The sequence below is a fragment of the Rhinolophus hipposideros genome, assembly GCF_964194185.1.
Source record: "Rhinolophus hipposideros genome assembly, chromosome: 7".
Classification (NCBI taxonomy): Eukaryota; Metazoa; Chordata; class Mammalia; order Chiroptera; family Rhinolophidae; genus Rhinolophus; species Rhinolophus hipposideros.
Window position 1 is genome coordinate 21,818,098 of NC_138053.1, and position 22,723 is coordinate 21,840,820.

Below are 22,723 nucleotides of genomic sequence, written 5' to 3' on the forward strand. Positions count from 1 at the left end.
TTATTGCATTGGGAGACATATTTTCTTTCACCATAAATTGAAACATCAGGACTTTGCACTGAGTATCTTTTTAGGAAATGTTTGATTTTAAAATCAAAGAGGGACACAGCTTTCCATCGTTTCACTAGTCTTGCTTGAGATCTGAGTCTCCTTTATCAAAATGTACTTTCAGTACAGTACATTTAAGGTAGCCTGGAGCGTATTTAGTTTCTATAGACAAAAACAGTACCTCTCCATCTTGGGAGAGGAATCCGTCCGCAACATTCCAAGCTCTTCACAATTCCTCAGCTCTGTTTGAAAGGCAGGGTCTCCTTTCTTCCTCACCATCCAACCCCAGCCGTCTTCTCCCGACCCCTGCGGTCTGCGTCCCTGCGTCGCGAGCCCCTGCGGTGCAACGGAGCCAACGGGAGCGACGGCGGGGGGGCGCGGCGAGAGAGGTTGGGATGGGCGGCCAAAAAGCGTCCTGTTAAGGTAGGGGAGAGATTGCGCGAAGCCCACTCCGAGTGCCAGGTCTCGGGAGGGCAGGGCTCCTGCAGGCGCTGGAGTGCTCAGAGGGTTGGCGCCAAGTGCGTGGGCCTTGCCCGCATGCTCTCGCCTCCTCCGCCACCTTCTTCAGGTCGCACCCGCCTTTCCCCACCCTCCGAGGGCCATTGGTACATTCCCGCTGACTCTAAGTGCTTAAAAAGGGCCCGGGAGGCTAAACCCAGCAGATTTGGTCCTGATTTGTGTGCTCTGCGCGTTCTCTGCGAGCCCAGGCCCGCCACGCTGCCCTGGGGGGGTGGGGGGGTCTCTTTATATCTTGGCCAGGGATTCTTTCAGCTGTGGTCCTCGAGCGTTTGGGGGTTTTGTGTGTCTAGCTGGCAGCTAGGGTCCCTCGTCCTCGGTTCCTCGGCTTGCTCAGCACCCCTGCGAAGCCCAGCCGTGAGAAGCGCGCGCCGCCACCTCCGCGAGGGATGGAGCAGACCGAGGTGCTAAAGCCACGGACCCTGGCCGATCTGATCCGCATCCTGCACCAGCTCTTCGCCGGCGAGGAGGTCAATGTGGAGGAGGTGCAGGCCGTCATGGAAGCCTACGAGAGCGACCCCGACGAGTGGGCAGTGTACGCCAAATACGACCAGTACAGGTGAGCGCGCTGCAGCCCTGCCCGCCGAGGACCCCCGGCGCGGGCCTCAGAGCCCCGGGCGCCGACTCGCGGGGTCCGCGGAGGAGCAGGCGCGAGGCGTGGGGTGGGGGAGGGGGCTTGCTCCGGGAGAGCTCGGGCCGCGCAGCGCCCGCCGCGCCCACGCTCCCAGCGCCCAAGGGTCTTTGCCGCACCCCAGTGCTGCGCCGCCTCCGTGGGCTGCGGGGCTCACTCTCCCGAGGGGAGGCCACGGCGCAGCTAGTTTCTATTCTCACGCCTCCACCTCCGCTTCTACACCGCCACTCCTCCTGCTCTCGGCCTCGGGATCAATGCCCTCAGGCTGTAGCCGCCTGCCGCCCTGGGGAACCGGCTGGCTGGACTCACGGAGGGTGTTCCCAAGAGAGAACTACATCAGCCATCAGCCATCTGGAGAAAGGGGTAACGATAGAGGAGGACACAGTTCCCAGACGCCAATTCTCCATCACTTCGCCCTCGGTCGCCTACGACCGGGCACCTGCCCACAAGCATTTTTTTGTATCTTGAGGTTGTCAACTGCTCCTTTTCAATCTGCGGTGTCCCCTCTCCCAAACCAACTTAACTTCTCGGACTGAGGTTTTATTTCAACCCACTGTCAGGCTCGCAAATTAAACGAATGCCTCTCTTTCTGCCCTAAGCAATATTACTTCTTCTTATCCTTAGTTCTGAGGATCTGAAATGTGAATTGACGACCGCCGTTTCCCAGCTATGCTGGAGCGAGATGCCCTGGGAAGCCGGGTCTTTTGCAGCCCCAGCTTGGTGATTAAGTAAAAATGAATCTACCAATCCTCTGGGGCCAGAAGTAAAATTTAATCACCGTGAAGGGTGATGGGTTCATCTCCCTAAGGGAAAAGCTAGAGCCTCAGTGTCGGGTTAGTAGAGTTGAGGGTAGTTGAAAGAGAAGAATAACGAAAGATTTAAGTTTTCCTTGGGAGCAGTTTTTGTTAATCACTAAACCTACCTGAGGTGTTTGGTAAAATTGTTGGCAAGGGCTGTTTTTTAGGATTTGAAATAAAGTGAAGCCTATTTAGGATCCCATTTTTCACTTGCACGTAGCTCTCGGAAATTCCTTTGTTTCCTATGAACTCAGTTCATGGTGAGGTCCTTCTGTGGCTGCTAATAAAGCTTCCAGCATCTAGTTTTTAATTGTGCCAGATAACTGAGGGATTGTTATGAGTCAGATACTCTCCCAGTCACTCATGACCTCACCATAGCCCTATGACATAATTACCATCATTCTTATCCCCGTTTTACAGATGAGGAATGAATGGTAGGCAATAAAAAGATTGCATTACCTGCACAAGGTCATGCTTCTGTCACGTAGTGGCTCCAGGATGCAAATTAGCATTATTCCAAAGCCCACATCAAAACCACTACCAAACTTCTTGCAGACATATGGTGCATAATAGTTTTCTTCTGCCTAGATATACTATTGACCAAGTGAAATTAATTAACTGGAATAAGCTGTAAGGGCTTTTAATCTTTAGAACGAGAGCATTTTCAGAGGCCTTGAATTCATCTTGATTGACAAGCTCTGAACCATTTGAAATGCTACCACTTGGACTGATCTATTCTACAAGTATCTGAGGTACAGCTAATTAAGATAATAGATGCAGTGCTGGGTGGGCAGTTGGGGAAGGAGAGAGGGATGGAGAAGAGAGCAGAAATCAATTCGATTTGCATATAATAGGTGTCCTAGCACTGTGAAAGATTCTGATCTCCGACCTTGGGAAGGCCAATGCAGAAGAACCAAGACAGAAAATGTTCCAGTGTGGGCCAAACAGTGAATTCTCGGGAAGAAGCCCCAGAGAAGCAAGAGGGATGGTGGAGGGAGAAGTAGGATCCTGATACTGGAACTGAATTTACTGGGAATTAAAGGCATTTACTAGGAATTAAAGGCAGTGAGCACAGCTCCTTGCTAAGTCATAAGGGGCTACTAAATGAGGATGATTGACATCTAAAAAGCTTTTACTAATCAACTCCATCAATGAACCTGCTTTGTCAACACCTGCCCTCCAACCTGGGGGAGGAGAGGGAAGGGAAGGGGCATGTGAACAAACACAACCCTAAAAATTGGGTAAAGATTGCTTTCCTTAAAAGTGATGATCTAAATGAATGTCATAATTATCGAACTTTCTAATTAGATGATGTCAGTAGTACCTCTTGGACCAACAGAAAATTTAAAGTTTTTTTTTTTTTTTTTTCTGATGGTGTGGTTGTTTTGGTTCAGGATTTATTTTGACTAATTACTGTTTTCTCATCATTGTAAAAGATTCGGTTACTTCCTATGTTCTGGTACTTAGGTCAACCCCCACCCTATTTGTGGAGGACTTTTCATTAGCGGTACTTTTGAATGTGGTTTGTGTCTAGGCTATCGGAAAACTAAGGAGAATTCTATAACAGCCATTTAATAAAACCTTGTGTCTCAAGTTCTGGTTGAGCTAGGGGAGTAGGGAGGGGAGACAAAGCAAAACAATAGCTCATTCTTGCCTAGAGCACTAATACACTTTGCAAATACCTTCTGAGAGAAACTTGGGATTCTTTTTTAACAGTTTGAGGCAGTCAATGGTGAATGGAGGAATTTGCTTTTTTTCCTGTTAACTTTTCCTTGCCATTAATTAAAACTGAGGAGCTGTAAATGTGGTGAGGCAGAATACAAAAAAAAAAAAATGTCCAAAATGAACTGTGAAAAAATGTTTTTCATTTGTGCTGCATTTCTCAGAGGAAAACCACAAAGTTGCTTAGAGGCAAAAATAGTAACATCTGTAAATGAATGGTACTTTGTGACACACTTATTTTTTCTAATGCTTGTTTCATCAACCAAATTCAAATTTCTGAATACATTCTTTTTAGGTACACCAGAAATCTTGTGGATCAAGGAAACGGAAAATTTAATCTAATGATTCTATGTTGGGGTGAAGGACATGGCAGGTAAGACAACTATTCATTCACAGATATTTATGAGAGTATCTATTTCAGCCTATGAGATGTACAGAGCCAGTCTGGCCACAAGTCTTGAGAGCACTAACAAGTATTTTGTAATTATTTATTCATAGTATCCACTAATGTCAACAACAAAAAATTAGCATGAGGGGTTTAGTTATACACCATGCACATCAAAACCAGCCCTCAAAATGAATAATAAATAAAAAGAGGTAGTAACCAGTTTAACTTAATCTCTCTCCAAACTTTTATGGAATTGTACTAAAACTTGGCCTTTGTTTTAAAGTGTGTAAACAATTGGGGGACCAAAGACCAAGTGTCCAGATTTGGAGCTAGAAAAGCAAGTCACAAATTCAAAAAATGTTTTTCGTTTTTAAAGTTAATTGCTTACTTTCTTTATGTAGAGGGTAAGGCAAGTTAAACTAATGTCAGTTCTTTGAAACTTGCTTTTGAAATTGTCCTTAGTTTAAATATTTGCTAGCGTTATTACCAATTGAATATAGTTATCCTTTTCAGCCAGTCCTTCTCAGTCTTGAGAATGGTAAAAACAATAATCCAGACACTTTTTTTTTTTAAATTAAATTTATTGGGGTGACAATTGTTAGTAAATTTACATAGATTTCAGGTGTACAATTCTGTATTACATTGTCTATAAATCCCATTGTGTGTTCACCACCCAGAGTCAGTTCTCCTTCCATCACCACCAGACACATTTTTGATGGGAGAAAGGAAATGTGAATTTACAAGTTTTTGGAAAGTTTGTTGTATAGAGTACTGTGTTTTACTGTGTATAATACGCTTCTGTGTATAATGCATACCCATGTTTTTGGCCCAAACTTTCAGGGAAAAAAATCTTTTTAGTTTTTTAATTCAAATTTTTATTTGTTTATATTTAAGTACTTATTTTTTTGTATTATAAAGGAATTTTAGCATTTTTTTAACATATTACGGTATAAGAAATTTTGTGTAACAAATAATTACAAACCACAAGAATAGATACAAGGTAACAAGAAATTTTATGTACTGGTAACAAATTTACAATATTTATCCATTATAGAAGGCCAAGAACTCTTCTTGGTTGCAAGTTCCTCATACATTTAACAAAATCAATGATCATATTCCAGGGCATTATTTTGCATACAGATGTTGTTACTGGTTTCTAGAGTTACACTTTTAATTCATAAGCATAAGTAAAATAATCAAAAACATTTATATAGATATGGAATTAGTACTACCCATGTACAATACACATCCTTATTTTTCTCTCCCAAATTTGGGCAAAAAAGTGCACATGATACACAGCAAAATACGGTACATTTATGTACTCATATGGGGTGAAGTTGTTTTCACTTACTTTCTCAGTATTTTTTGAAAGCAAATTATATGTCAAGAGTAGGACTAGGCTCTGGATTTAGGAAAAAGTTCTTATGGTACAAACTTGGGTTAATAGAATTCAATATATGAAGTAAATACCAAAAATGTATATAAGTTCATATACTTTAATCAACTTTACAACTAATCCTACTTAAACTTAAATACTATTTACTCTAACATTGTATGAATAAATTCTTTCCCCAAATCCAATTTACTTTCTATCTCCCAGCAATATTGGGACATACTAAATACAGGTAGCATACTCTAAATCTGCAAAGCATTAACATTATGTATACATTACAGTATAATTTTAGGGTGGTAATGCACACACATACCTTTTGTCCCCCAAAGGAAGGAGAAAAAAGACCTGAGAAAAAAATATTAAATGTTAAGTGATCTTCAAAGTGTGATGCAATTATTATAGAGGATTATTTTTATCCTTTCCGTAATTTCTCCGGTGTAGTTTTATAATCAAGCTTTAGCCCAGCTTAGCTGAGTTATTAAAAGCTACATTTTGTAGAAGGTAAGAGTCTGCTGATTTTGTGTTTCTTTTATCAAAGAAGTATTAAAACAAGATTTCTAAAAATTAACTGTTCTTTAGTAGAGGATATTCATGAAAACCGTACCCCTTCTATGCATTGATGTGGAAGACATTTTATTATCTTGCCCTGAACAATGTTGAATTGTAAATTGATGACATTTAAAAATCTAGCTGAAATGGATTTTGTCCTGGGAGATGTCCCACTGGACAGTGTGCAGCTATGAGCTCTGGGCCGACTGTTACTGCAGGTCTGGGTACTGGACCATCTACTGAGTTCAATTGTCGTTTTGTGTATACATAGCAGTATCCATGATCACACGAACTCCCACTGCTTTTTGAAGATGCTGCAAGGAAATCTAAAGGAGACATTATTTGCCTGGCCTGACAAAAAGTCCAATGAGATGACCAAGAAGTCAGAAAGAACCTTGGGGGAAAACCAGTGTGCCTACATCAATGGTAACAGCCAATATCTTTTTCTAAGGGCAAGTGGGAAAGACTTGGGACTCGCATCTGAAATATGGGTTACTTATATATGTGCAGTATAACTTGGATTGTGGAGTCATGATTTCGAATACTTGGGAAATGACCTTTTTTAAAGTTTTGCATCTGAATTGGAATCACTATTAGAAACACATGCATGTAATTTAGTGCACACCAAAAAGCCATTTACCTGCCAAACCTTAGGACAGTTAGAATCAAATAATGAATTTACATATGTAGAATCTTTTAATAAAGGAGTAAGGCCAAGTTGGAAATATTAGTCAGTGTTAGAAAATGAAAAGTTCTGGAAGTGGTTAAGAATGCTAACCAGTCCCTGGTTTTCTAAAATGCATACAACATACTTAAAAGAATATTCTCAAGGGAAACTTTACAAAGCACATTATTTAGCAGTGGTTTGTAGATCTCTTACCAAGAATTCATTCTTTCCCCTAAATGTGATATGGGAGAGCCAAATGCTTTTTAGGAGAGGCAGTGATTAACATTTGTATTCTTAAAGCAGGTATAGTAACCTTCCCAAAAGCTCATTAAAGCTTACATGAGATAAGTTATTCCCATTTATAGATGATATTACAACACATAGGAAGATTAAATAACTTGTCCAGGTCACTCAACTTTAAGTAGCAGTCAGGCTTTGAACTCAAGCAATTTGATTCCAAAGGCCATACTCTTAATTGGGATGCTATCCCACTTACATAAAATAAAATAGTACCGAGATCTTTCTGGCAAAGTATTTGGTTCTTTCTTTAAAGACCAGTATTGGCCTTGATACTGGGCCTACATTTTTTAATTAGTTTAAGAATGTAAGCCACTTAGAAAGGTCAGATTGTACAGTAGTCCACCCTTATGTGCGGGAGATACATTCCAAGGCCCCCAGTGGATGCCTGAAACCGCAGATAGTTCTGAACCCTATATGTACTGCTTTTTCTTATACATAAAAATACCTATGATAAAGTTGAATTTATAAATTAAGCACAGTAAGAAAAGCTATGTAAATGTGGTCTCCTCTTTCTGTCTCAAAATATCTGATAACTGAGATAACAACAAAGTGACTAATGGGCAAGTAGCCGATACAGCAGGCTGGAGAAGGCATGATTCACGTCCGGGCGGGATGCAGCAGGAGATTTTCTGCTACTCAGAACAGAGCAAAACTTAAAACATATGAATTATTTCTGAAACTTTTCATTTAATATTTTTAGACTATGGTTGGCTGCAGGTAACTAAAACTGCAGAAAGTAAAACTGCAGATAAGGAGGGACTACTGTATGGGACGTTTTTTCCCTCCATTCACATAACACAAGGTATTTCTTATGTAGCAGGAAACTTATTTGAGAGTTACTGTGTGTGTGTGTGTGTGTGTGTGTGTGTGTGTGTCATACCAAACTTTCAAGAACAGGTTTGTTGCCCATATAACTCAGAATAAAGCAAAAAGCCGTTCAGAGTAATTACTTTCAGCTAGTCAGAGTCTTTACGAAACTAGATTAGGTCTTAAAGAATAGGTACTTTTTTCAAGAGTCTTCAGTACAAAAGACTATTGGAGCTAAGCAGATAAGGTAAACGAGCCATGCAGCCTCGGAATAGGCTGTAGGAACTGATGGGTGCAAGCCAGGGGCCGCCAATGGGCAACCAGCTCCAGCAAGCTCATTCTGATTTCTTTTTCCATAGAAGTGGGAAATTCCAATTTTTGTGGGAAATTTTGCCAATTGGTAAAATATTGGGTGGGATAGCGACATAGTTCTATAGACTAATTATCCATATGATCAAAAGTCACAAATTTACAACCTTTGATTTTTAAAGATGTAGGCGTAGGACTGCAGATAGAGATCAATGGGAAGGATGTTTCAAATACAGGGGAAAACATGAGTGACAGCACAATCATTGCAAATAATAAAAACAGAGGGAACAAAGAAGAATGGGTTTAGACAGGAGTAGTGGAAGAGTAAAGTGAGATCAGGGCCTGGCCCTCCAAGACCAGCCTAAAGTAACAGCTTGCTTTGGTCAGCAGAATATTATTTGCCAGTATTTTGATCAGTTTTGGTACCAGTATACAACATAGGGTGGAGGACAGGGAGAATTGGGGCAAGGAGACCAAATTACCTATTGTAATAGGCAAAAGATAGACATAGCCAGCACCAAACTGGCATCCGTAAGTATCACCAAGTTCTACATTACAGTGACAGAGGGTATACCATGGGGATAAAGGAAAGGAGGCAAAGACCAAAAATAATAATAATGCTGGGATTAACAACTGGGGTCAGATATGAGCTTCGTGTGCTTCTCTAAAGGATAGCTTACTAGTTTTTTTCAGAGTCTTGCAGAATTGTCCAGCGTGCATTGAATGGTGTATGTACTTGCAACTGGAGAAACAAATAATTGACTTGTATTAGCGCAGTCAGTTCTTCAGAATGTTGAACTTTTGTTCAGAATTGTGCTTAAGCCAGTATATTATGAAAGCAGTAAGCCTCAGAATCCAGGAGTTTCTAGATCTGAGAGTTAGGACCTATATATTTTTAGAAGTGAGGAAAACTGAAGATTCTAGAAGTTGTGAGCTATTTAAAGGTAATCTAGCTAGACAGTCCAGCTGGGAGTAGAACCTGAGTCTTCTGCTTCTAAGCTTAGCTCTTCTTTACCATGCAAGCTCATGGAGCTCGATCATGAAGCATAAGGCCAAATTAGGTGCCTATATTTCTACACTAATTTCACTGAATTTTTTCCTTGATTAATCCTCAAACTCTCTCCTAACTATAAATTTCCTCCCAGCATATTTTTTTTCAATTGAGTATCTTGTCATTTCTTATTTTAATCTTCTTGAAGACATCTTCAGGGCCTGTGGACCTGCTTCAGTGTGGATTAGGTCATCTCCAGGCCATGGCTCAGCTGTCATGCTGGGTTCCCCTCACATTATCCAAGCTTTCCCTTTGCTGTCTTCTTTGCTGATCCCCTTGTTTCCTGATCTCATGTCTGCCTCATTCTTGGTCCATGCCCTTGTTTTGGTGGAGCATACCCTCCAGTGGCTCTATGAGAAAGGATTCCTGGGAAGAAATTTTTTGAGATGTCATATATTTTAAAATATCTACTCAACCCTTGCAACACGAATGATAATGGCAGCCATCTTCTCTCAGAACTTTGAAGGTAATCCCTTGTCTTTTAGTTTCCAGTCTTCTTCTCGAAAGCCTGGTGCAATTCTGATTCTTGAATCTCTCTGTGAAACCTATTTTTTCATTCTAGAAACTTTGGAGATCTCTTTCTGATATCTTTTCTCTGCCCCCCACTATTATAGTAATGTACCTTGTTTCATGACTCATTCATTGTGCTGGGTACTCACTGGGTTCTTTCAATCTGGAAATTCATGTCCTTACATTCAAGAAAATATTCTCAAGTTAATTTCTTTGACTTTTTCTTTTTTCTTTTTTTTTTGCTGTTTCTGAAATTCTCATTGATCAGATATTAAACGTCCTGAACTATTCCTCTGTTTTCTTTTATCTATTTTCTGTCTCAGTTTTGGTTCCAACCTTCTACTCGGGTTTTTGTTTCTGCTATCACTTTTGGTTTCTAAAAGCTCTTTTGATTATTCTCTTGTCCTTTTTATAATAGTTTATCTCTGAGGATATTAATGATAAGGTGGTTTTGTGTGTGTGTGTGTTTTTAAGTCTTCTCCTAAATAGTGTCTGTTTCTGGTTGCTTTTTTTCAGGTTGCTCTGGCCTCTGTTTCGTAATAGAGGTCTTGCTCAAATTTCTGGTGGCCTTGGCTGCGTGCTAATATTTAAAAATCAGACACAGAAAAAGTGAATTAGTAGCTCTGAACACTGGACTTCACTCTGGGGTAGTCTGGCAGAGCTTTTTCTTTGAAGAAGAACCAATGGCAATATCTTTAGGGTTTTGTTCTGGCGTAAGCAGATTCCCTGAGAAGGTGCTTTCCAACTCCTGCTGGAGAAAAAATTCCTGTCTGGCATCATTCTGACAGCTAGGTGGTGAAGAAAGGAGATCTTCCCATTCAAAATGTAAACATTGACTTCAGTCACCTGTTTTTCACCTGTCCTGAGTTCATCTACTATACTCGTGCTCGAGAGTAGCTCTCAGGCTAGAACCAGAGGGAAGGAGAGGGAGAAGTGGTGGAAGGGATTTGAGACTCTACTTACATAGGCTTTCAACCATTTCTTGTATTGTTAGCCCTACCTTCATCCTCATTTCCAGAAATGCCCGTGCTGCCAATTCCTGAGCCGTTTCGGAGTTTCAAGATATAAATCAGGTTATTTCTTGGCTATCCTCCTGCATAACTGAGGATTTAGCTTTCTCTCTTCTGCAAAGCTATCCATCTATAGTTAACCCTTGAACAATGGGTTTGAACTGTGCAGGTCCACTTACACATGGATTTTTTTCAATAAGTACCTGTACAGTTTTCCATCCAAGTCTGCAGATGCCGAGTGCCAACTGTATGCATTGATGTACGCCATTTTATACAGGGGACTTGAGCATCTGTGAATTTTCGCATCCACAGGGAGGTCCTGGAACCAATTTCCCCCATGGATACTAAGGGACAACTTAAGTTTTGGGGGAGTCAAAAGTTATATGCAGACTTTTGACTGCAGGGGGTGGGAGTTGGTGCCTCTAATGTTGTATTTCAAGAGTCAGTTGTACTTTCAGCCTTTTAAGTTTTTATGTTTTCTCGTTTCTTATTACCTTTGTGGATCCTTTTTTATTTTACTGCAGCTGTAGGGGGTTTTCAGGAAAGAACAAAGTACATGTGTCTCATTATCTTTAACCGGAAGTTCAATTCTAACCAAGTTCTATTAATTCCATATGTATCCAGTTTATTTATGATCTTAGGTGAGTGACAACATTTTTACCTACAGCTATCATCTAAAATCCTTCATCTGTTCTTCTTGGATATTGTTTAGATTCCATTGGCTTACATCGGGTAGAGAATGTTAGCCATACGGAACCTGCCGTGAGCCTTCATTTGTACAGCCCACCTTTTGATACATGCCATGCCTTTGATCAAAGAACAGGACATAAAAACAAAGTCACCATGACATTCCATAGCAAATTTGGAATCAGGACTCCATTTGTAAGTATAATTTCTTGCTCCTAGGTTTAACTACTTTGTGGGTTGGCAACATTACACTATGCATTGCTTTTTTGTTTTATATATTATTTGAATATTTTGTTTTAAGTATTCTTTAATTGAAGTTTAGATGAACCTTAACTTAGGAGAAAGCCCCGTTATATCCTAATTCTTTTCATTAATTTTGAAGACTCGAATATATTTTCAATTTATTTTTAAAAATGCCTTAAATTAGATGCAAAGAATTACTTATTGAGAAAGTTCAAAATGAATGCTCATTCCTAAAGAAAATGTTTTCATTTATTGGAATAATAAACTGAAACCTATATTATTTCATATAACTTCTGCTATGATTTAATATTCTTAGGTCTAATTTGCTGGGACAACAAACAAATAACTTACATAGTTAACCTTTGAAAAGTTTGAGGCCCTTTTCTGATGGTACAAATAAAGAAAGTTGCCTATTTTGACTGCCAAGTTGCTTTTTCTTTGAGTAGATGCTATTCAGACCACAAATGAGAACAGAGTATCTAATAACATGTTCCCTCTAGAGGAACAAGTGCTTCCACCTAAAAATAATAAGGCAACCAACAGTCATATGGAACAGCAATCTCCTACCTCTGGTGAAATAAATTGGCCATTTAGGGAACTGTTAAGACTGTAAACAACCCTCATGAATCTTATGAAAGTACAGCCTTTGAGAGAAAAGTGAGGGCAGAATTTTCTCAAGTGTTTGCCCCGCTTTGTTTTCTGCATTTTGATCCCCAAGAGCTACTCTTATCGCAGGAACAAAACAACAGGGCTCCATTGCCATAGCTGAGTGTTCATAATCTAATAAGAAAGCAGGGTTACTTAAGTAGAACAAGCTGAAATGTCTGGTATGAAGATGCTTATACAGCTTTCTTTTTTTTTCTTTCTTACAGACAACTTCAGGATCACTGGAGAACAACTAAGGAGAATCAAGGAGCTTTTACTTTAAGGTCTGCTGAAAGTTTTGCCTTGGACAGGAAGGCCTCCCACCATTTGCTGTTCAACAGTACACTTTACAAAGCCAATACTTAGATCTCCTGTAAGTCAGATGGTAATTATAAGGCATTAAGTAAGCAAATAGTGCCCTAAGCTACTGCAGAAGAAAAATCCCACTAAAGCAAAGAAAAAGGCTTGTGATTGTAAAGGCCAAACCAAGTGCTCTCCTGGTTTTATCCTTTAAATCCATTGAACCATCCTGGAAATGTCAGTGAAGGTTTTTATAGCTTTTGGAAACACTTTGGTCTCTGAACTGTAATTAGCAATAAATAAAAACAAGACACCACAGCCATCAAATGCCTGCCTTGTTACTTGGATTACTAACTGTAGATGTCTTTAGTATACTTTGTATGTTCTTAATGTTTGAAGGGAATTTTTTTGAACCTATGAATTTTATTTTTTTCAGTCTTGTGTTACAAATTCCTGTTCTATTAATAGGATCTTATAGATAGAGAAATGTAAGGTACTTTGACATTTGGTAATGAAATGAAGGACAGATGATTTAGAAAAGTACATGTACCCAAACCCACAACAAACCAAAAACGTAAACTCATGTCTAGTGTGTCCAGTGGTCACAGTCAAAAACTTTGTAATGCTCCCCAAATTCCCAAATAATTTTAATAAAACTGGATTTGAACACAATTTGAAGTTGTCTTTCTGTTTAAGTTGATAAGAATTTTATAAAACTCATAGTCTCTCAGATTTCAGTAGACTACCAAAAGCACTGCAAAGTATGATTTTTATGATGTAAGAATATGAGAGGGCCAAAACGTGCATTCAAAAGCAGCGTACCCTTTGTGGCATTACTTGTGTTCACTAACTGCCTGGAGATACTAACCTGTGTGGCTAAATGTAGACATAACCAATTTTGCCTGAAAATTTTGTGTGGGTCTGAACAGGCAGACCTCGTTTTATTGTGCTTCGCTTTATTGCATTTCACAGATGTTGCGATTTTTACAAATTGAAGGCAAGAGTTTCCACCAGCAAAAAGATTACAGCTAGCTTTATCGTGGTAGTCTGGAACTGAACCTGCAATATCTGTGAGGTATGCCTGTTTGTGTTTTAATGTGAATTATTTTACAACATTTAAAAACTGGAGATTTCATGGAAAAGGAAAGTGTAGATTTCTGCTTCTTAAAAATTTGAAGTATCTAGCAACACTGCACCTGCATTGCATTTTCATTGGCATTAGTTATCAAGGGTAGGGTCTGTCCCTTAGATGAGGGATGCTTCCAATCTGTGGCAGCCTCCAACTTGCCTGTATCCCTTGAGTTTGCTGTCCCTACTTCAGGCAATTTCTTAGGAACTTAATTACAAAGTGAAGTTCTTTGAAGACTTTTCTACATAGGTCTGGCTGCATTTATACTGTCTCAGAATTATTTACATCTTTGCTTCCTCTCATCTTTGAGAAGGATGTTACCATTTATTGAGTGCTTACTATGTACGAGGTATTGTCATAAGTGGTTTATGTGTACTAACTTAATTTTGTTAGTATAATTCCTAATGAATTAGGCACTATATTGGTTTTCTGCTGCTGTAACACATTATCACAAACTTAGTGGCTTGAAGCAACACAAATTACATTTTCCTTTGGCTCCATAGGTCAGAAATCGAACAGTTTCACAGCGCTAAAATCAAGAGGTCAGCAGGGCTGCATTTCTTTCTGTAAGTTCTGGGTAGGATCTATTTTACTGGTTTGTTTCTTCTACAGACGGCCAGCATTTTGTGGCTTGGTAGCTCCTTCCTCCATCTTCAAAGCGAACAGTGGCTGGCTTAATCCTTTTATATCTTAGCACTGACCTACTCTCCTTCTCTTGGACTTGGAAGGACTCAAGTGACTAGATATCATCTCCATCTCTAGGTTGTACCCTTATTTATATCTGTGAAGTCTTTAGCCATGTAAACTAACATATTCACAAGTCCTGGGATAGGATGTGGATCTCTGTGGGGTCCTTCTGCCTACCACAGTTTGCCCTCTTGCTCCCAATGAGCCATGTCTATTCCACATGTAAAGTAGCTTCACCCCATCCCAAGATCCCCAAAGTCTCATTCCATCACAATGCCAACTAAACTTCTGAAAATCTTAATCTAAATCTCATCAACTCAAGTTCCAAATCCTTTAAATTAGGTATGGTAAGGTGGTGTTAGCCATCCTGGGACACAATTCTTTCCCATAGGGAAACCTGTTAAGCATAGTTTAGAAACTTACCAAAAGTTAACCAGCCAGGAAATTACAGAGCCAGGATTTGATTCCAAGCAACCTTCCTTTATAGTCAAGCCTTTCAGGGTAAGAGAAACCTGGGCCACTTTCAATTTTTGTGTTTCTTCTTTTTAAACAACAACGTTATGGTATATGTATCTGTTTAATAAATAACAAATTATAACACAACAGATGGGGTAATACCCTACATGTGACAAATAATGGCCAAATTTAAATTTGAGGAGCCCTGTGCATGTGAGGCCCAACCTAAAGGGACGCTCTGGTTGTCCTGACCATCCTGCCCGCCCTGACCTCTGTGATCGCCTCTGATCTCTACCGTCCACGACAGAGTTCACGGAGCAGCAGCCATGCTTCTCCAGGAGCTCAGCGCTCACTTGGGTTGATGGGGTGGATGCACGAATGGCAAGGCAGTGAAGCCATGAAGGGCTCAAAGGCCTTTTGTGTAGGAGGAGAGAGAACATGAGCTGGAATCGTGCTGGTTGCTAAAAGTGAATGGGATCTAAAAGAAGAAGCTGGTAAGGACCTGAGTACAGACGGGGAAGGGTGTACCCTTTGTGTGAGGAGACAGTGAGAGGCGAGGCTGGTGGGGGGCCCACACCCCACCTTAGTCCTCCATCCCTCCCTTCCCTACAGCTCGAGCTTCTGCACTTGCTCTTCCCTCTGCCTGGGTGCTTTTGTCCAAGCTCTTTCCATGGCTGGCTGCTTTCGCCCTTCAGATGTCAGCTCAAATGCCATCTCCTAAGAAAGGAATTCCCCAGCCACCCTATCTAAAAGTAAAATCTCCAGGCCTTCTCCATCCAATTTCATTGACGCACTTACGGTTATCTGAAAATTGTCATTATTTTTTCCACTCATTTATCATTTACATCCTACTAATAGGATGCAAGCCCCATGGGGTAGTGATGGTGTTTCATTTACTGCCGTATCCTGAGCACGTAGACCATCCTTGGCTCACAGGCTCACAGGAGGTATTCGATAAATATTTATGAAATGAATGGAAAAACCCTCAATCTCCTTACATAAGAATTGTATTAACAAACGCTTGATGCTATGCTCTCTTCTATGTGCTACCAAATCAGGTGTGCCATGTTATTTTTATTAAGAATGGAAATTGTAAGGATGATTTTTTAAGTCACATTTTTCTTTCATAAGGCCCGTGCCAGAGGCTTATCTTTTGATGTGGGCTCATTAAATCATATACTTAGACAAACTAGTTGATGAATGAAGGGCTTTCATGGGAAGGGACAGCATTAATTACCCCCATTTAGCAATCAATGGTGCTTAGCCTTTTTTATTCATTTATTTTCTGATTCACAGACCACTTTGAAAATCTGTGAATGCTAAAGAATTTCTCTCCAGAAAGGCCAGCACACAACAAATGTGCATATAATTTCAGAAAAGATTCCTGGGCCCACTGAAGACCACTAGGGGCCTCAGTTAAAGAACCCTGTCATATGTGAGTCCAGAAGTGTGGGAAGTGGTAGTTATTTTCTGAGATAGGCGGACATTAGCAAACTCGGTGACTAGTTAACCTTTTAAAAGTCACAACACGGTTTCTAGGAAACATCAGAGGCTGATGCTACTTTGTCCGAGGCATATTCACACATTTCACAAGATCTGGTTTCTTTCTTTGTAAAGACATCGCAAAAGAAAAAAAAAGTTTCACAACTTTATCCAGTTGGTAGATGCTTTCTTGAAAAAGTATATGTGGGATAGTGAAATAAGCCAGACACAGAAGGATAAATATTGTTGTATTCCACTTATATGAGGTACCTAGAATAGGTCAATTCATAAAGACAGAAAGTAGAATAAAGGTTACCAGGAGCTGAGTGAAGTGGGGAAAGAGAGTTATTGTTTAATGGGTACAGTTTCGTTGAGAAAAGATGAAAATGACTTGGGCGTAGATAGTGGTGATGGGTCCACAGCAGTATGAATACATTTGATGCCACTGAATTATATGTTTATGAATGGTTAAAATAATAAATATTATTTATTCATATTTTCCCATCATAAAAAGTTATTTTTAAAAAAAGCATATGTGGGGAAAAATGCACGTGTGTGTGTGTATTGGTAAGACATACTGTCGTAGCAAATGCAAACGTTATGAAAGCCATGTGGTGAAAAGTTTCCTTTTCATCCCTCTCCCCAGGCTCTCAGTTTGCCTCTATAGAGGTAACCTATATTACCAGTCTCTTGTGTTTCCTCATTTATTTTTTTCCATGGTTTATGCACAGGATAGCATCCTAAAGTCCATTTAGTTAGGCACATGTTATACACTTATAAGGAGACCTTTCCATATCAGAATACAAACAGTTCCTTATGCTTTTGTACTGCTGGCTGCGTAGTATTCCGCTGTGTGAATGTACCATAGGTTAGTTTACCAGTCCTCTATTGATCGACGTTGATGTAATTTCCAACCTTTTACAACTGCAAACAATTCTGCAATGAATAACCATGTATATAATGTCATTTCACAAACATCAGTTGATTGTTTCTTCATTACAAAACAACTAAGATAACTCAGCCCCAGGAAGTGGGATAACAGGAAAAGGTCATGGCAAGCAGCCCTGTCTGAAGAGTATCCCTTCGGTGTAGAATCTGTCACCTGACGTCATTGCTCTTCAATTCAGCCATTTCAGTCTGTGCATTGGTCGTGTTTGTTCATTGGAAGCTTCCCGTGTTGTCAGAAGCCTGACATTCTGAGAGATGACTTATTACAAACAAGGCAGCCCACGTGTTCATGAGAAAACTAATGATCTGGTCATAGTCAGTTTAGAATTCTGCCTAGGAGAGTTGCTTCATTTCTGACGTTGATTTTTGTTTGTTTTTATCATTGAGCTTTTTGAGTGGTTGGAGAAGATGTGATAACCTTATGTGCTATTTGAAAACATGCCTCACAGGTTGCTTAATGCGGGGCATTTTGTTTGTAAGTAATTCCCAAAGAGACATAAAGAAACTGAGACACTGACATCTGCTGACTATGGGCTTTCGCACGGACTTAAACCTGTCAGCAGCCTGTGAGACATCCTTCCACAAGCTCAAGGAAATGGTCATCTCGGCTTAAAATATTTGCGTCTCTATATCCATATACTATAGTGATATGTATAATGTTTACCTAAAAGCACAACCAGAAAAATTCCTTGCATGTAAGGAGTAGAAATATGGAACTACAGAGTGATCTAATGCAACTGAAGATGGATTAGCCTTCGATGCCAAAAGCCCTCCTAGGCATGTCACAGCAAGAATAAACCGTGTCGTTACCAGAACAGCTCACTGCAATACACCTTTCAGCGAAAGCTGTATGATCATAATGAGTTTATGGTGGATTCGTCTAACTGATAAATGTAAAATAATGATATCATGGAATCATAAAGATGAAATGTGCTTGAGTGAGTACTTAGCCAAACAAGTCTTTGGATAAATGAAGAAACTGAGATAGGTGAGGTTAAGGGTAACCAACATACCTGAGCAATGTTGTACTCGTGCGGGTTCATACAGCCCCATGGGAATTCTGCAAGCTGATTGGTAGGTTAGAATTGTCTGTGGTTGGGAGTATGTACACCGTGGAAATCTGTCAATGCTACAAATCAGGGTAGATCTCTTTCCCAGAGAGTCTTGTTACACATCTACCAGTGTACCATTGTAGCTAAGGCCATTCAACCAATTCAAAATACCATATTTTGCCATGTATAATGAGTTGGTTTTTTTTGCCCAAATATCTGAGGGAAAAATAAGGATGAGCATTATACATGGGTAGTACTGATTCCATATCTATATAAATGTTTTTAATTCTTTTATTTATGCTTATGAGTTAAAAATGTAAGTCTAGAAACCAATAACAATATCCGTATGCAAAATAATACCCTGGAATACGATAATGAGTTTTGTTGAACTTACCACAAACTTGCAAGGATAAAGAGTTCTTGGCCTTCTATGATGTGTAATTCTTGTAAGTTTGTTACCTATACATAAAATTTCTCGTACCTTGTTTCTGTTCTTCTGTATTGTAATTATTTGTTACATAAAATTTCTTCTATAATATGTTAAAAAATAAATGCTAAAATTCCTTTATAATACAAAAAAACAAGTTCCTACATATAAACAAATAAAATTTGAATTAAAAAAATTAAGACGAAAGATTTTTTCCCCCTGTAAGTTTGGGCCAAAAACGTGGGTATGCATTATATACAGGAGTGTACTATACACAGCAAAATGTGGTAAAGACAAGATTTGCCTGGACTATTTAAATATACACATTTCTATCCTTTAATTTTTATTGGACTTATAAACGTTTAAATCATTTTTTGCATATGTAGATATATGTTATTGTCACTTCAGAGAAATCCTTTAAGGTAAGAGAGATACTATCACTCCTTGCCTCATTTCAGAGATGAGGACATTTAGGCACATGGAGATGAACTATTGTACCCAAAGACACACAAGTAGGCAATGGAAAAACCAAAATAGATGTTGCTTCTGCTTAGGACACATTGTACCTTTGGCAAAAGAGAAAAACTATTAAGCGGAGACAGAAAGTCAACAACGTGACCAACTCCATGGTGACTCTGTGGCTTTCCTGTCTGAAATCTGTCAACTGGTTCCTGACTTCATAGTTAAAAAAAACAAACAAAAAACTCATGAGGTACTCAGGATGGATGGGAGAGTGAAGAATTTTATTTTTCCTGCATGGATCCAATTAATTATTATGTCATAGCAGAGGTTGGAACTAGGCTTTTATTCCTACTTAATTGACAGGGCACAAGGTATAAACTTTGAGACTCTGTTTACAAGTTCTACCCCATGGCACCAGACCAGTATGTTTTGGTTAGGACTCACTCATTTGCAAGTGACAACATGTCACCCAAACTGACTTGAACAAAACAAGCTCATGCAACTGCAAAGTTCAGGGGATACTCAGGCAGGGGTGGACCGAGGGGTTCAAATACCTTTTAGGACTCTATCTTGCTCTCCACCTTTCTTGACTCTAAAGTCTATGTGTGGAGTAGTAAGATGATTCCCAGTATCTCCCAGCTTACAACCTCAGTTTTAATTTTGGCAGTCTTTCCACAGAAGTTAAGGAATTTAGCTATACGGGTTCTGATGGTATCACATGCATGATGACCAGCGAGGTATGACCTCTGTGCTGACTTGAATCATGTGTTTACCTCTGGAGTCAGGTAGAGCCAGTTTACCAAATCAAATAAATAGGTGTGGGGAGTAGAGTCACCAAAGAAAATCAGGATTCTCTTAGGAGAAGAAAGGGGAAAGGGGAGACTAGATGCTAGGCAGACAAAATCAACAGATTTCTTCTACTACATAGGAGCTCAATAGCTCAATAGATACTTGTTGAATTATGGATGAAGAAATGATCAAAGATCATAGCAACTAAATCACCATGACCTTTTTACTCCTGACAACACTAATTCAAACAATTCAAGAGTGGTTGTTATTCTTTCTCTTGCTGGTGAAATTTATAAAACACCCCATCACTCCCAAAACAGAGGACTTTACAGATAGACTCATGGGGATGCCCCAAGAAAACCACTAGTATCTAAATATCCTCCATCATGTCAAAATTCTTATCCCCCATGTCAAAATTCTTCCACCAGACTTACAGCTCTGTGTAATAGGAGGCAAGTGGACTTTTCCCTTTGTTCCAGACTCTAGCTAAATTCTAAGGTTGAAAATAAAAGGTGTCAAATACCCATCATATTCTAAAGAGATCAGTCACTAAGAGGTTGGAGTAAGGTATTTCCCTTCAGGGTTCATTAGGAGCTGGTAGACCTGTTGTCCTAGCAGCAACCCTAGCCCATCAACCCTCCCCATTCTATAAAATAAGGCTGAGGAGTTGGGGTCTGCATTGCCGTTGTGAGTTACTCAAATCCTTCTAATGTTCATTCCTAAATCTACATGACTGCATTCAGTCTGTTAGGACCACATGCCAGCTCCTGCTATGACCATACTGATGTCTGCTGCTCATCCCCACCATCCACTCTAATTTCTCCCTTCTCGTCCCCAGCTGAGCCAGATTTTCCATTCAGATCTTAGAATTCCCTGTGCTTTGGCCAAATAACACTCTCCTACTTCACTAGCCTTGTTCTTCTGTCTCCTGCCTAAAATACAATCTACCCTCGTAAGCTGATTTCTGAGGGTAATAGCAACTCCTCTCTCAGGCCCAGCTCAAACATCAATTCTTTGAGAAGTTTCCCCAATCAGAGGGAATCTCTTCATCTTTGGGCTTCCATAGAATTTCATTTTGACTTTCTTGGAGCACTTGCCACATTCGCTGTCGGTTACAGGAATATTTGATCGACCACCAGATAACATACCTCAGGCACTGAGCAGCCCCAGAGATGGCGTCCATTCAGCAGGCCACAGCTAATTCTTATTGCAAAACAATTTTTTTAAAAAAGAATACTAATTTTTGTCTTGTTTTGCTACTTTAGAGAAATCAGAAAGAATACTGGCCATTGAGGTTTTTTTTTTTATTATTATTATTGTATTTCCCTCCCTTTTTTCAGGGACTAAAGAAGTGGCTTCAGGACAACCTCTCTTCTCCCCCATCTTTTTTATTCAAAAGCTTAAACTGATGGAAGAGATTATGGTGGGTGTTCAAGGGGTAGGTAGGGTGGAGAGGCAGGCTCCTAGAAGCCTTTGTGGATGGTAGCTAATGGAAAAGGACGTTATTTCTTTTAGTAGGACCTATGCCCCATTCCCTGGAAGTATTTTGAAGAGTTGATTTATGGTACACCCACAAAGGCAGGGGTGTACTGAGAACTTGTACTTCCAGCCTTAGCACAAGGCAGGATTTTTCCAAGGAGCATGAGGATTTAAGCAATAAGCCTATCTGTGACAACAAGGTGAACTGAAGCATAGAGGCATTTACATTCTCAGCATCACATAAGCTTCTTGAATTCTTGTGTAATCCCGATAGGGGGTCGGAACTCCCTCCAATAAAAACCAAAATTGAGTTTCCTGTCAGCCTTATAAGCTATTGGCTAAGAGTTGGGATTACTTTGATTCACAGAAAAATAAAATAACACATCTTCCAATGTGGGATAAGATCCTCGTTGCTGGGAACTGAATGCTGAATCAAAAGGGATTTCCAAGCTTAGTTGAGATTCATAGACTTGCACACCACTGACCCCCAAGGCAAGGGTCTGCTCGGAACACCTGGATTTCTAACTCAGAAAAGGTCCAAGTCATGAGTAAAAGAGCACAAATAGTGTAAGAACGGAGGTGATATCATCCAGGGATTAGGTGAGCACCTACAGGCTATGAGCTGAGAGATGCACTTTGTCTTGCCTCCTTCTGAAAAGGTGCACTTCTGCATTATGGCAGCTTATGAAATAGTCATTCTTGGTCCCTGACAAGCAACAGATACTTATCAGAGATTCGAAATGTACATCATTAACAACAAATACAGTAGTTAAATACCTCCTATAAACGTGGGAAACATAGAAGCCTTTAAATCTTTGTTCGGTAGGAGATAAATAAGTGTTATGGGATCCCTTGATATTTTTAGAAACTTTAGTGACATTTAAAAATTGGGAAAATAATATGATTTAAAAACTGCAAGTACTTTGTGAATTCACTTACGTGAAAGACTCTTTGTGTTCATGGAAAATATTTTCAGACAGTCTTTTATTAACATCAGTAACACTCAAGGAATCAAGGGGTCCTAACCCTTTGCTTTTGGGGAAACTGGGATGCTATCGTTTATCTCAATAACGATCGTTGAGATAAATAACCTAAATGCTCCGGGTGATCATATGAATTGTACGTATGTCTCTGTAGACTTTGTTGTTACTTTGGAATAAATGGATCTTTTCTCTGTATAGACAGTGTGTATGGTCAAGCTAGTTGCAGAGACCTAGAGGTGAGGCAAGACCGCCTCAC

At 39.9% G+C, this 22,723-nt stretch overlaps 1 protein-coding gene across 6 annotated transcripts; it reads left to right on the forward strand.

Moving 5' to 3' along the window:
• Positions 1-220: 220 nt before the first annotated feature.
• Positions 221-18,939, forward strand: CDO1 (cysteine dioxygenase type 1). 6 transcript variants are annotated; one of them, XM_081054390.1, is made up of 6 exons: positions 221-471; positions 858-1,123; positions 4,010-4,087; positions 6,316-6,470; positions 11,411-11,580; positions 12,501-18,939. In XM_081054390.1, exons 2-6 carry the CDS (start codon positions 954-956, stop codon positions 12,528-12,530), a joined length of 603 nt encoding a protein of 200 aa, XP_080910516.1. In that variant the 5' UTR covers positions 221-471; positions 858-953; the 3' UTR covers positions 12,531-18,939. The 6 variants fall into 6 exon arrangements, with proteins under 6 accessions (XP_080910516.1, XP_080910517.1, XP_080910518.1 ...); XM_081054391.1 differs by lacking the exon at positions 221-471 and adding an exon at positions 475-653; XM_081054392.1 differs by lacking the exon at positions 221-471 and adding an exon at positions 503-616.
• The last annotated feature ends 3,784 nt before the right edge of the window (positions 18,940-22,723 follow it).